Source organism: Falco punctatus (genome assembly GCF_963210335.1).
Source record: "Falco punctatus genome assembly, chromosome: 17".
Classification (NCBI taxonomy): Eukaryota; Metazoa; Chordata; class Aves; order Falconiformes; family Falconidae; genus Falco; species Falco punctatus.
The window spans coordinates 1,815,399-1,828,897 of record NC_137597.1 but is presented as its reverse complement, the minus strand read 5'-3'; the positions used below and the strand labels follow the sequence as shown (position 1 = coordinate 1,828,897).

At 54.8% G+C, this 13,499-nt stretch overlaps 1 protein-coding gene across 1 annotated transcript; it reads right to left on the bottom strand.

The window, feature by feature from the left end:
- Window positions 1-4: 4 nt before the first annotated feature.
- LAD1 (ladinin 1) lies at window positions 5-9,726 on the bottom strand. The gene is made up of 9 exons (XM_080367104.1): window positions 9,509-9,726; window positions 6,333-6,473; window positions 5,225-5,726; window positions 4,683-4,826; window positions 3,941-3,990; window positions 2,996-3,068; window positions 2,519-2,650; window positions 2,033-2,122; window positions 5-881 (listed from the first exon to the last, which is right to left on the bottom strand). Exons 1-9 carry the CDS (start codon window positions 9,544-9,546, stop codon window positions 783-785), a joined length of 1,269 nt encoding a protein of 422 aa, XP_080223230.1. The 5' UTR covers window positions 9,547-9,726; the 3' UTR covers window positions 5-782.
- Window positions 9,727-13,499: the final 3,773 nt, after the last annotated feature.

Below are 13,499 nucleotides of genomic sequence, written 5' to 3'. Positions count from 1 at the left end.
GTGATGGTCCGCAGATATGCAGCTGAAACTCCCTTGGCCAGGCAGCTTCTTGCCCCACTGACATCATCCAGCTGCAAGGGAGACACATGGGATGATCTTCTTTACAAGCACAGTTATGGGACACAGGCAGAGATTAAAAGCAAAACATAAAAACTTTGTGGGAAAACAAGGCAAGAGTCTGCCTTCAGCATCCGCAATGAGCCTCCAGGTCTGGACACTCCTGGACAGGCAGCGAGCGAGGGCTGGGGGCGCAGGGATAATCTTCCAGCCTTCTTCCTTCGCATCCCACAAGCGGAGGACCCTGGCAACCTGAGGTGCACCCACACGTGGCTGGGGAACTCTCGTGGCAGTGGGCTGCTGGATGGTTGGGTAGGGCTGGGCTTTGACCTTCAGAACAAAACACTTTTTCCCAGGTCACCTGGTGATATTATTACAACTGGAAAAGAAAGTGAGAAACCGTGAGGCCGGGCCTGAGGCTGCAAATGCCCCAAAGACAGCTACTGTAACCAGGACTGTACTTGTCCCGAATGGGGGATGGGGCAGGCAGGCATCCCCTAAATCCCACCGCATGCCACTTCCCTTCTTTGACCAGACCAGACTCCTTCTCACCCCCACCACTGCCTGCAGTTGCCCCCTCCTGTCAATGCCCCAAGTCACAGGGTCTTGGGTGTCCCACATGACCCCTGTCCCCACCAGAGCTGGGTTCTCTCACACCTGCCCTGTGGGTGATGCACCAGCAGCAGGTCCCACCTCCACCCCTAGCTCAGAGCATGCACCCACTTTCAGAGCAGCTCCATGTCTACCTTGGTGTCTCCAGGGGCGTCTCCAGGCTGCTTTACCCAGACATCACGGTTTGACAGGCTGTTGACTTTCCTGATGTCCTGCAAAGAGAAGAGTCATAAGTGGCATAAAGTTTTCCTCATGGATCATGTGCAGTGTTGCCTTGGTCTGACTTTAACCCAACCTTGAAGCATACATGATCCAGGTAAAACCAGCCGGCTTTGAGTTCCTGCACTTGGTACACCCTCCGAACCAAGCGCAGCTCCAGCCCACAGAGGTGGAGGGCAGCAGGCGTTACTATAGGGAAAACTGATAAAGGAGCTGCAAGCTTTACCCCAGGAGCAAACCTTTTCCTGGCAGACAGGGAGCCAGCACAGCCTCCTGGTACAGACACGTTTGGGCAGCGTTAATCCCTGCTGCTCAGCGCCACGGGTGCCCGGGCTTGCCTGCCCAGGCTGCAGGGCTGGGCTGGAGCTGCCCCTCCTGGTCCCGTACCCAGGCGGCTGCTGGGAGCAATGGCAAAGCACCTTATTGCTGCAAACAGTGTCACCTCCCAGGGCTTGCTGAACCTCTCCTTTCCAGGTACAGTTAACTACCCCGAGACCAACGGGTGTCCTGTCTGTCTCCCTCACATCCGTATCCCTGGAGCAGCCGCAGCGGCAAAGTGATGACCTCTGAGTCGCCTTAGCTGGGCACTTTGCCCCACGGCAACAAGACACCCTGCTTTGGGGGGCTGAGATGCACGGAGGGCTGCAGCTCACTGCAGACCCCACATGCAGCAGGACCTCTCGGTACACACGGGTCTCCCAGCTCCACAGAACAGGGCTGAAGGAGCGAGCATATGTCTCATCTCCCAGCGGCCTCCAGGTCAGAGCTAGTCCTCCAGACACTGGCAGAGATGGGATGGTGCTGGGGTGATCTCTCTCACTGGTGTTAGGGTCAGGTCCCCCTGCATGTCCCCTGGGACACGGTGCTTGCTCCCTCCTCACCCCACCAAGGGCTGGGAGCAGCTGCCTTGGGCATTTTGGGCTTGTGATCAGGACGCAGTGACAAGTAGAGCCCTGACATCTCACTGTGGTGGTCCTGCAGCACCCAAACCTCCAGCCCTTGTTAAATTCCTCTCCAACGCTTTAATGGGTTCAGCCGAGGGTTCATCAGCCCCTTAAGCCCCACCACCCCAGGTGCAGGGACATGTCCCACCAGGCTGCCTGGTCTCAGGGCTCTAGCCTGAGGTGTCAACACAAGCTGGTACCTTGCTCTTTTCCTCCTTGGCAGGCTCCTGAGCTCGGCTGATCCACAGATTAATGCGGGATGTCACCGAACCTGTGATCTTCAGGTTGTCCTGTGGCACAGAGGGGGACACCAGGGTTACAGCACCAGTTGTCCCACTGCACAAACATAACCCAGGACCGTCCACAGGGCACAGGGAGACTGAGGAAAAACTAACAGGCAGAGACCAGCCTACACCTTGGCTCCATCCCAGCTCCTCAAATAACAGCACATCGGCACAAACCCACACACTGCCAGAGCACAGTTTCGGTGGCAGCTGGTGCCCGAGCCCAGCCCTGGCTGGTACTGCTCAACAAGCACCAAACCCCCACCAAACTGCATCCAGGCAGCAGCCTGCTGCACTGTGTGCTGGTATCCAGAGCCAGGAAGATCTGTCCAAAAGGTTGGCGCCTGCCCCAGTACAAGACCCCACTGGAAGGTCCTCGCTCGGGCCAGCTCCTGCCCTTACCTTCCTGACAGCAAGTGGCTCAGCCTTGCTGGGAACGCTTGCCTCGAAGAAGTTGCGTTTGCTGGCCACCCCCTCCGAGGACAGCAAGCGGCTCTTCTGAATATTCAGGGATGATTTCACCACCTCTGAGCGCTGGGAGGAGAGAGGGGCATCAGCAGAGGTAGTGTTGCACCCCAAGCAGTAAAAAGCAAAGTCCTGCTTTTGGCTCACGCCCCAAGCCCAGCAGGGTCTGCTCCCTCCCTGCCCATCACCAGCTCACGGGCTTGCTCCGCTGCTGCCCCAAGCTGGACTGATCAGCATCCCCATGGCCCTGTCCAATGGATATCCCCTCCCTGCTCCTCAAACCCTGAGGTGGATCCCTCTTTCTTCCTGGGATCACCTACATCAACCCCATTAGCACTGGTTGTTCGGTGCAGCTCAGTTCTCTCCCCATTCAGGTCCAGCACCCCACCCCCCCCTCCCATGCCAGCCTGGTACCTGGACGGCTGAGGTGTACTTTTCCAGCTTCTCCCCAATGGTGGTGCTGCTACCTGGGATCCTCAGACTCGCGCTGGTGAGGAAGAGGAGAAAAAGTTGAAGGCAGCCAACTCAGGGTCTCCCAGGACTCAGTCCATGTCCTGGGGGACTCTGCTCAGTAGGAGAACAGCCCGTCCCACCCAGGCACTCCTGCTCCATCTGGCTGCCAAGTGAACCAGGGCAGCTCATTCCCTGCTGGTGACCGAGAGCTCTGGGTCTCACCCTCTTACTAAGGCCACACTGTATATTGACAAACAGCTCTGAGCTCCCCAGTTTACCCTGTCCTCACTGCTGCCTCTTCTGTGTGAGATGCGTCACTGAAGCGCATCTTCACCAATATCAGCATGAGTTTGCCTAGAGTACGCAGAGGCGCGAGCCCAGGTGCCCGTAAAGCCCTGCACTCAGAGGTGGGAGAGGGCATCCCATCAACTCCCAGCATTCAGACCTGAGCCCTTGGCTCCTCAAGAGCTTTTAAGCAACCTGTACAAACCTTGTGATGAAGATGTGGAGGATCACTTGGTCTGGCCACCAAAGCCAGACCAGGTTGCTCATGGACCTGTAAGTGGGTTTTGATATCTCCAAGGGTGGGACGCTGTAATGATGCTGCACTGCTCAACACTTAACCACTCCTGTGCAGACACAAGCACCGATGAGAAACTACATCAGCCAAGCAAGGGCTGGCTGGGGCGATCTGTGCAGATGCAAGCTGTACGTTGGACATTGTCCTGTCCTCTGCTAAGCCTCGCTGCCCAGTTAGCCAGGCACCCCGGGGACCAATGTTCAGCAGACCTGTACCAGGGCACTCACTAGCTGGTACCAGGTCCCATCACCTTCTCCTCCCTTGGAAGACAAAGGAGGACAGTTCCTGCCCAGCAAGACCAAAGTAACATGAAGAGAGGTGCTGACCTCCTTGTGAGAGGGCTTTGGCTTTCTTCTTTCTGATTTCTTGAAATCACCTGGAAGACACAAGGAGAGAAGATACTGGAGACATCTTTGGTTATCAAAGGTAAACACAGCAGAAATGGTCTCAGACCCATCTCCCATTTTCAAGCAAGCTCTGTTTTCACCCACACCAGAGCTTATTTCATATCTCAAAGCTCTGAAGACTAAAGACACTTTGCAGTGTTAACAATTTTATTCCAAATAAAGCACCATGAAAGCCAATGAAGCCTAGCCAGTTAGCCCGGATTCACAGCACTTAATTCCAGATATCTTTTTTGGAAGGCTAGAATTCAAGGCATTCTCAGGGATGTAACAAGGGACAAGAAGAAGGATGGATTTTATTGTCCTGTGTTCTCAAAGAAGACTGGAAATGCCAGAGGGCGGATGGTCATTCCGGTGACTCTGGAAAATCTGAGGACAATGAGCTCCCTGTTTTCTCAACACTCTCCGCAAGTTTCCATGCCAGCACAAAGCGCATGAACATGGGCATGTTCATCATCACCGGCCTTCGGTCAGACAAGGAGAAGGAAAGTGGAGGAAAGACAGAAGCAGAGCTGCAATGCCCCCCAAGATCAAGGGTAGATTTTGAATGCACTTTCAGGAACAGGCTCTGCCAACATAAACCGGAGACCAAAGCAACCCTTCCTTCCCCCACCCTCCACCACCTAAAAGGGGGTCTTCCTTCCCCCTTTGCTTTAGCTCTTACTCGAAAGGAGACAGTTCTTGGGCTGGTTCGTCTGATGGAGCTGCTGTAGGTGACAAGAGCTGGAGAAGTATCTGACTTTTCTGCAGGTTCATCTCGGGTGGGAGATGGCTGTATTACCTCCTTTGAAGGATTTCTGGATGGCTGCTGAGGAAAAAGCAGATATCTGATGCATCCCTGCAGAGAAGACTGAAGTGCAGGGAGCAGAGCAGCCAGGGTGGGAACCAGTTTGGAGGCAGGAGTCCAGACCTTGGCTGTCTCCCTTGGATATGCAAAGACCCAGACACCTCTTCAGTGAAATTGTGATGGCAATCAGTAGGGGCTTGCCAGAGAAGGTGATCAGAATAGTACATCCAAGGGATGGAAAGGAGGTGGTGGGACCCTGTCCACCACCTCATGGTTTGCAGCTCTCAGTAAAACCATCCCCCAAAGCCCACAGGTCTCATTTCCCTCCTGGTACTTTTGAGTTCCCCATTTCTCTGTTGTCCTCTCAGTACCTAGGACCTCACACCCCAAGGGCTGGTGCCTTGTCCATCCCTGCTCACCTGCTGGTCCAGAGATGAGGTCACCACCAAGGCTGCCTTCTCCTCCATGCTGCGGCTTCCCTGTCTGGTCAGGATCTTCACTTCACGGAGCCGGCAGCCCCCCAGCTCTGGCTGCTGCTGTGGCTCCCCCACCTCTTTCCTTGGCTCTCCCGGAGGAGTCTCCACACCTTGTCTCTCTTTGTCTTGGAGCCGTCCCCTGAGCACCACCTTCCTCTCCGAGGCCGGCTCTGGGTGCTGTTCTCTCGGTGGGTCCCCTCTGCCCTTGGCCACATCCTGATCCTGCTCTCTAGCCTGGATGCTCTGCTGCCCTGCACGCAGCTGCATCCCTGCCTCCACGCGGCTTGCTCCCACCCCTGGCTCCTGCTGCTCCTTCTCCTGCCTCAGCTTTTCAGAAACAGCCATCGTGGACCTTGTCCGTCTCCCTTCTTGTGTCTTCAGCACCTCCGAGAGCTTTCGCTCTTCCCTGTCCTCTGGAGACACTGGCTTCACCAGGGATGGAGGTCTACAGACAGAGACAAAATAGGGGGCAAACCTCAGCACCCAGCTGGTTTGTTGAGGAGGCAAACCTCAGCACCCCAACCAGGCAAAACCCAGGTCAGTGGGCTGGCTTTTATGCTGCAGGTGCAGTTAACCCAGGTGAAAGCCTAAGGTGTGTGTAAAAATCTCACCAACATCCTGGAGTCATCCCTGCAGACCAGCACTTGTGGCCACCCTGGCCCCACCACCCCAGCTGGGCTCCCTGAGGCTCTGCATGGCTGGGTGCCTGATCTTACCTGCTCAGCGGTCCCACTAGGGCAGGGCCAGCATCCACCCAAGCCCCCCTTGGCACCAACCCTCACATGGCACACCATGTGCCATGGGACACACGTTGAAGCGCGTGACTGAGCCCACCAGAGAGATACCCCTCTTCTTGCGCTCCTCCTGTGAAGCCCACTCTGCTGCCCAAAGGCCCCTGGGACCCCTGCTCTGCCCACAGCTCAGCCCCTCTCACCCAGAAGAGACCCCCACCAACTGCAGCGGCTTCAGCTCGGGGTTGAGAGAAACAAGGCAGCAAGCTCGAGCCATCGGCATCATGAGTGAGACTGAAAGTAGCAGGACCCCCACACACCTGCTGGAAGCTGGACTAGTGTCTTTCCTAGGGCTAGAAGGTTCTTCATCTGTCGACGTGGAGGACAGCAGGCTCCGGTGCCTTCGCCGGCGCTCTCTTTGCTGCTCTTCTTCATCCTCAAGGGTCCTCTGCCTGGCCAGGCTGTTTGGGATGAAACACAAGGATGTGGCGAGGCTGTGTCCTGCATGAGAAGCTCGTAGCCCTGAGCCCGGCCAAGAAGGAGGCTGAAGCACCCTCAGGGAAGGGCGAATGGGGTGATGGAGCTCGTCTTCCCCAGCTGCTGCATGGGGCTGGAGGAGAGGGGTGCCAACGTGAGCCAGGTGACACAAAGTGCTCTTGCTCCACCCAGCTGGTGCAGGCATTTCCCAATGTGAGCACCCGAGTTACAACTCCTAATTTCTTCTGTTGGAGGGAGCACTCATTTAAAAGAAATCCCTACATTAAGTAATCCTTCCAGGGCAAGGATATTTAACCTGTAACTCAGCAAGACCAGGACCCTAGAGCCACCACATAGATCTCAACCACATAAACTGGAAGGGTAACCATTAGTGGCAGAAGTATCAGAGGCTGAAGGCAACTGTTGACAAGCTCCGCCTGGAAACAGGGATGGCAGGAGCTCCTCTTCCTCCCTGCGTGTGGCTGGGACTGGGAATTATTTATAATCACAGATTTTACCAAAATCTTGTAATCAACTGCGAAGAGTCATCTTCAAAGATTTTATTTTGCACAAGGCAAGTGTATAATTTTTCTTTTAGAAAATGCCACCCTGAATAAAAAGCTTCTTGGAAAACACCAGCTTTCCCTCCCTTTCTCTGTGCAAAACCTGTCTACCCTCTCTGCTGCTGCATGAGCTGTGTTGGAAAATGTTTTTATTGACTGGTCAGAGCTTTTCCCAACCATGTTCGTTTACCTACAGCAGTCATCCTCGATCAGCTGCAAACACTTGCGGGGCTCCCAGCACCCCCAACAGCCCAACGGGGCAGAGCCCTCCCTGCACAGGATCCATCCCATCGCAGCATCCCAGCTCTGCAGCTGGCACTCCAGTTTCACCCAGACCCAGGGTTTACTTTGAATTTGACTTTTAAGAACATGAAAGTCAGAGCAGGTCCGGGCCTGTGGTATCACTAACGTCGTTGCGGACATGGTGACTCGCAGCATGGATTACAAGTTACTGTGTAATGAAAACTGGGTCATAAATTAAACCACATTACCCCCCGCAACTATTTGCAGCTTCTGTTCTTCCTGGTCAAGGGAGGCAGGGGAGCACGGAAGGGGCAGCCGAGCAGAACGGAGAGCAAAGGGAGGACGGGTCCTGGCTGAGAGCTCAGCGCCCGTTTGGGCACCGGGCAATGCCAGGGGGTGTGCTGCCCTTGCCTCCCGCTGCCTCCATCCTCATTGTCCCTTGCACCCCCAAACAGCCTTCACACCCCAACAGCAATCAGACCCGCTGCTGGGGGGCTCCAGGTGGTCCCTGATGCTGTGCCTGGCACCAGGACAGACAGGGATAGAGAAGGCTGGGACCTGCTCCGTGAGCATCCCCAGCCAGCTCTCACCCTGCTCCCTACTGCTCCCCTCCACGGGCATGACCCTGCAAATATTTGTGCACAGCTTAGCCGCCCCGCAAAGGCAGCCCGGCTTGGTTTGCACGGCACGGTGTGATCTCAGCATTCCCACGCGGCAAGGTCAGCACGTGCATGGGGTCGTACGCAAGCAGGTGCCTCTCTGAGTGCTCTCGTCCCTCAAGCAGTGACAGCGTGGAGCACTAATGCCAGTTTAAATCCACGTGAGAGCTGGTTAGTTCTTCGGTGTTGCCTGCACAGAGTCCTTCAAAAAGAGCATGGGATTCTCCTGCCTTGCATTTGCTTGGCTCCTTCAGAGGCAGCACGTAACCTGGCATTATCAACATGCAGCTTCTCGTTATTTGTAATTAAGTAATCCACCCATTAGGCTATGGATTTGCTTTGCCAATCTTTCCCTCTTCTTTTCAAAGAGGGATTTATTTTTCACCATCTTACCTTTTATAATCTCAAAGAGATGAATAAAAAAAAAAGATTGGCGAGTGTCCCCCTGCCTTGTCCTCTCCTGCCCTGTTAATCATTAGTGGTGAGATATCTGACATTTATGCTGTTTCAGTGAATGTGTCTCATCTAATGAGAGAGGAGAAATTGCCTTCCTGGGTTGTGAAATAACCTGGGTGCAGGACCCCGCTGGGCTTGCGTTCGGGCAGGTCTGTGGCTCAGAGGAGGTGGGTGGGACGGGGCTGGGATGTCCTCTGGATCTGTCCCACCCGTGGTGGAGGCAGGGTGTGAACTGGCAGCCTCTGAGCAACGGGGTCTCGATCTCCTTTCCTGGGCTGGCCATAGTGGGTGTCTTACCCAAAGTACAAGGGTTTGTAATTAAGTTTAAGAGCCATCACATCACACGCTTAAACCAGGGGTTCTGCTCCATTTTGTGGGAAAGCATGGCTGCGTTTGAGTCACCGTCACCCCGCCTGCGCAGCCAAGGTCGGCGATGCTTGTCCTGGCATCTGCGGAGGTCAGAAGCGATCCCCACGTCACCCAGGCTTCATGCGAGCCCCTGACTCACCCCGCGATGCCCATCTGCCTCATCAGCCCAGCTCCCATGGGAGCCAAAATCACTCTTTAGGAACAACCAAGCAGAGCGGCCAACGCCACGGGGCTGCGGGCATCGTTCAGCAAGTGCTGATGAATCAGGACTTGCTCAGTGCTGGGTGGGGAGAGGCTGCAACCTCCCATGGCAGAGCCGGGACACGCACCCAGGGGCTGTATGGGTACAGGGCGGGCGAAAACCCCACAGCCGGCTCCAGAGCGGGTCCGGAGGCACAGCCCAGCCAGACTGTACCCCAAAGAAAGGCAAACCAGACCAAAAATATATCCAGTGTGAGGCACGGGTGCATTTCCAGAGCCATTTTCCTACGGAGCGCCCAGCGTGCCCAGGCAGCAGAAACAAAAATGCCTCTGAACTTCCCACCCACAAGAAGCTCCAGCAGCGCCGAGCTCTCGACGGGGCTGGCACCACCGGTGCAAGCAGCACCCTCACGGCAGCTGCCCCCTCTTCCACAGCACCCCTCGGCCGAGGCTCGCCATGCCAGCTGCCCACCCTCACCACTCCCTCCTGCCCATGGAAAGGATTAAGCACGAAACCACAGCACCTACCTGGAGAGATCAGACCAGTTCCTTCTGCTGAAAGACATTCCTGCTTTCTGTGAGTCTCAGAGAGCCCCCGAAAGCTGTGCAGGCATCAAGGCCAAGGTGCTGTTGGACCCGCGGGGATCTGCACTGCCCAGAGACTGTGCTCCCCGAGGAGGGAGGATCTCCCTGCAAGGTTATTTCCCTGTGCACCTTTACCCTGCCTGCAACCCGTTTACCACCACGCTGCATCACATGGTTTCTTATCTACCTTGACAGAGGCAAGGCTGTAATTTGTCTACTAGCGGCGCCGTGCAAAAGCCGCCCTGCCTAGCAGTGCCACGTAAAAGCAAATCACTCCCCGCTGCCTGCTGTGCCAGGGTTCGAGCAGAGACCCGCGCTCCCGGCTCGATCCATCCAGGTCTCCCAGGGTTTCGGAGACAACTCCCTGCAGAGAACCTGTTTTACCAGCCGCTCTCCACCAGTCAACAACTCCTCCAACACCAGTGGAGGAGGTGAATTACCTTGGGCTGAGTGGGAGGAGGCTGGCTCCCAGCAATCCAAAACAGTCATTAAAACACCTCCGTCTGGGTGCAGTCCGGCCCTTTCCAAAGAGCATGGGAGGGTGCCCTGCTCCTTTCAGCTTTTTCTGGGCATCTTGGATTGAGCTGTCACGGCCACCCTGTCATTACGAGCTCCGCTGCAGTTGGCAGCACTCATGAAGTCTCAGAGGAAGTGGCTGAAGCGCAGGGGAGGTCCAGTTTTTGGGTGCTAAAGCCCCGTGCCGGAGGGGGACTGTGTGCCCAGGCTCATCCCATGCCTGGACCCAGTCCTCCAAACCCATCGTCTGCCCCAGGCTGGTCCTGAAACCCCATCCCCCCAAGCTCACACAGGGCAGCACTCTCCTTCAATGGGCAGGTGTGAGGGTGGGGGTGGGGAGGGGGCTCTTATCGGGGTGACAGGGGCACCCAGAGGCAGCAGAGCCAGGTCTGAGCCTGGTTTTTCCTGGGGCCAGCCCAGGTGCACAGCACAGCCAGGACCCGGTGCTGGGGCAGCCGGGCATCTGTCACCGCGATGGCTGCAGGAAAACCCCCCTGGGACCCGTGAGTACAAGTTCAGTCTCTGATCCCAGCCAGATCCATCTCTCTGCCAGCCCGAGGGACTGGTTATAAGGCTGGGCTCGCCACACATTCCTCCAGCCCACAGGGGTGTGCCGAGGGCCTGAGCAACCAAAGGAACTATTTTAATCACAGGTTCCTAATTAAAATCCCATTTATAAAAGATAGCCCTGTCAAATGAGCTGTCCGCTCCAAGCAGGGTTCCTTCTCTGTTTTTCTTTCTTCTTGCAGTAACAGGTTGTCTTTTAAGTGTTTTCATACATACAGAAAATTCAGTGAGTTGTGGCATAAGGGGAAAAAAATTACTTAAATAACCTTGCAAGCGTCCTGCTAATTGCTGACAAACTATATATAGCAGCTCAGCATCAGCAAGCTACTATAAAGCAATAAACCTTTCTGATTAATGCACAGGGAGCACTTTACTTGCAAAACTCATTGCCAAAGGATACCACTGAAGTATAGGACTTAAAGGATTTTAAAAAGGATTAGACTGAACATAGTGAGAGAACACCCCCAGCTAGGATCTACACGGCAAAGGAATATAAAACCTGACAGTTTATGACTCCTCTTTTTTTAAGATGAAGAAATTCTAGACAAGCTTTTAGCGGCTGGGGACCAGGCAGAGAACGAACCTTGAAGACACTCACACCTCACACTGCCCAGGTCTTTATTTTCAGCTCAGAGACCTTTTGAGCCGAACAGAGTTTCCTCTTTATTTAGCCCCTTCAATGGCTTTTTCCTCCATGCATTTGCCAAATTTCCCTCAAACCCAGGAAAACTGTTAGTATAAAAAACATCCTTCAGCGAGGAGTTCCCCAGGTCCATTCCCCACTGCTGGAAAAGCTCCCTCCGTTCATCTGGGCAAGGTCTTGCTGAGCTGTTTGGCAGCACAAAGCATTTGTCTCTCATGGTCCGAGATTTTTGCTGCCGTGGAGCATTTAGCTCATGTTTTCCCTGATGTTCTTCATGCTTTTTCATGGTCACCATAATTAGAGGCAGGCAATGGCCAGCCCAGAGCCCATCACCTGTCTCCTGTATGAAGTCACGTTGGACTTTTCCCTCTGTGGGTCACTTTATCCTCCTGCAAACATCCCTTGCCATTTTATCCTCAAACCCTAAGTCCTGCAAGATCCTTCTGATCTTCATCTCTGCTATGCCGAATACACAAGAACTATCAGCAGTTTGCTACCTCATTACCGTTTCCTATCTGCTAATTGGTTATTTACCTCTACTTGGACTTTCTCTTAGCCGTGGCTGACCTAAAGATCTTTGTTTCTGGAAATCCAAGGGAACTCTTATCTACCAGGATAAAAGCCTTTATCCAGCAGCTCATTGATGCCTTCAGGGAATGCCAGTTGCTTCCTGAGAATGGACCTCCCTTGGCCACCCTGAGGTCATCACTGAAGCCCAGACCAAACTGCATGCCCACCAAGCTGAAGGTGATGTAATTAGGCAGGGTCATGAGTCCGTGCAGGGAATGGATGCTCAGGGGAACCAGTCTGATGTTTGTGCAGAGGCACCCTGTGCACCGGGCTGCCCGTCCTGCCACCCCAGGTCTGCAGCCGGGAGAGCAGCGCTGTGTGCTCTTGGCTGAGGGAGTTGTGCCACAGGACCCTGCGTGCGGGCAAGGCTCTGGTGTAAAACAGCATTTCTCTCCAGGTACCCGCTGTGCCCAGGGGTGGCAGAACTCTGCCAGCAGACCTGCACCTGCCCAAGGAGCTCAGGAAGGGCAGATCTTCATCTGATGCAGATCAGCAGCAGACACCTATTTATACCCACTAAGGAGCTAGACCAGTACCAGCAGGGTTTTTTTCTCTTGGGAACAGTGTCCTGTGTCTCATCCCGAAGCAGAGCCTGTTTCTGTGGCTGCAGGGCAGTGGAGAGCTTCCAGTTTCCACAGCTGTGCTCCAGTTAGGGCATTCCCCCACCTCGCCCGGGGCGCAGTGGTGCACCCTCCACCCCTTTCCCCGTGCTGGTCCCCCAGCATCAGCCACAGCTCAGCTCCTCCCGTGGCTCCCCAGGCTCGTCCCTGCCACACAGCCGGCAGAGGACCCGCATCCTCCACCCAGGCTTCCCCACGGGGCTGGGGCATGGGGCTCCGTGGGCAGGAAAAGGGCTCTGGAACCCTTGTTCCACTGCTGCCCCATCACTGTGGCGGTGCAATCAGCAAATGTTTTAAAAAGCCCCGCTCCCCCCACACATGGAGGCCTCCCAGAATCCTGCACTGGTGCTCTGCCAGTGCTGGGGTGGTCCTGAGCTGCCCTTCCCCAGATACAACTACTTCAGCTTTTAGGAAGGTGTGTGCGATGCCCTGGGAGCTGATGGTGCAGAAATGCTGCTGTGCAGAGAAAGCCAGAAAGTGTCTGAAACTGGGGGCCGAGCGCTCAGAAACGGAGCAAAACCCGACCACAAACTTTTCTGTTCTCTGTAGGAAAGGAATAACCATTGTGCAAACAGCCTTGCACCTTTGTTTCATTTGTAGTCTAACTTTAAAAAAAAATATTTTAGACAAATATTGATTCAGAAATGCCATCACGGTGCCCCACAGATACTATAGTGTCCTTCAGGTTCCCATTCTCTTCTGCGGATTGGATTCCTCATTAGATGCCATCTCCTGTGATGCCCCAGGTCTAACGACGGAGAACCATGGATGTGTCCCAAAAGTGGGCTCAGCGGAAATTTTTCAGGCCATGGAGAGAATGTGTGACTCATTGCCAGCAGACGTATGGCAGACTGCATCCCTCAGAGTGCACAAAATTAGTTGCAATTAATGAGAAGTCCCCTCTGATATGAGCAGCAAAAGGGCTCAGGCCACAGCAAGGGAGGATGGAGAAGACAGATGGGATGACCCCACTCACACCAAGCACCGTACCCCAGCCCAGCCCCATTCCTCCCCAGGC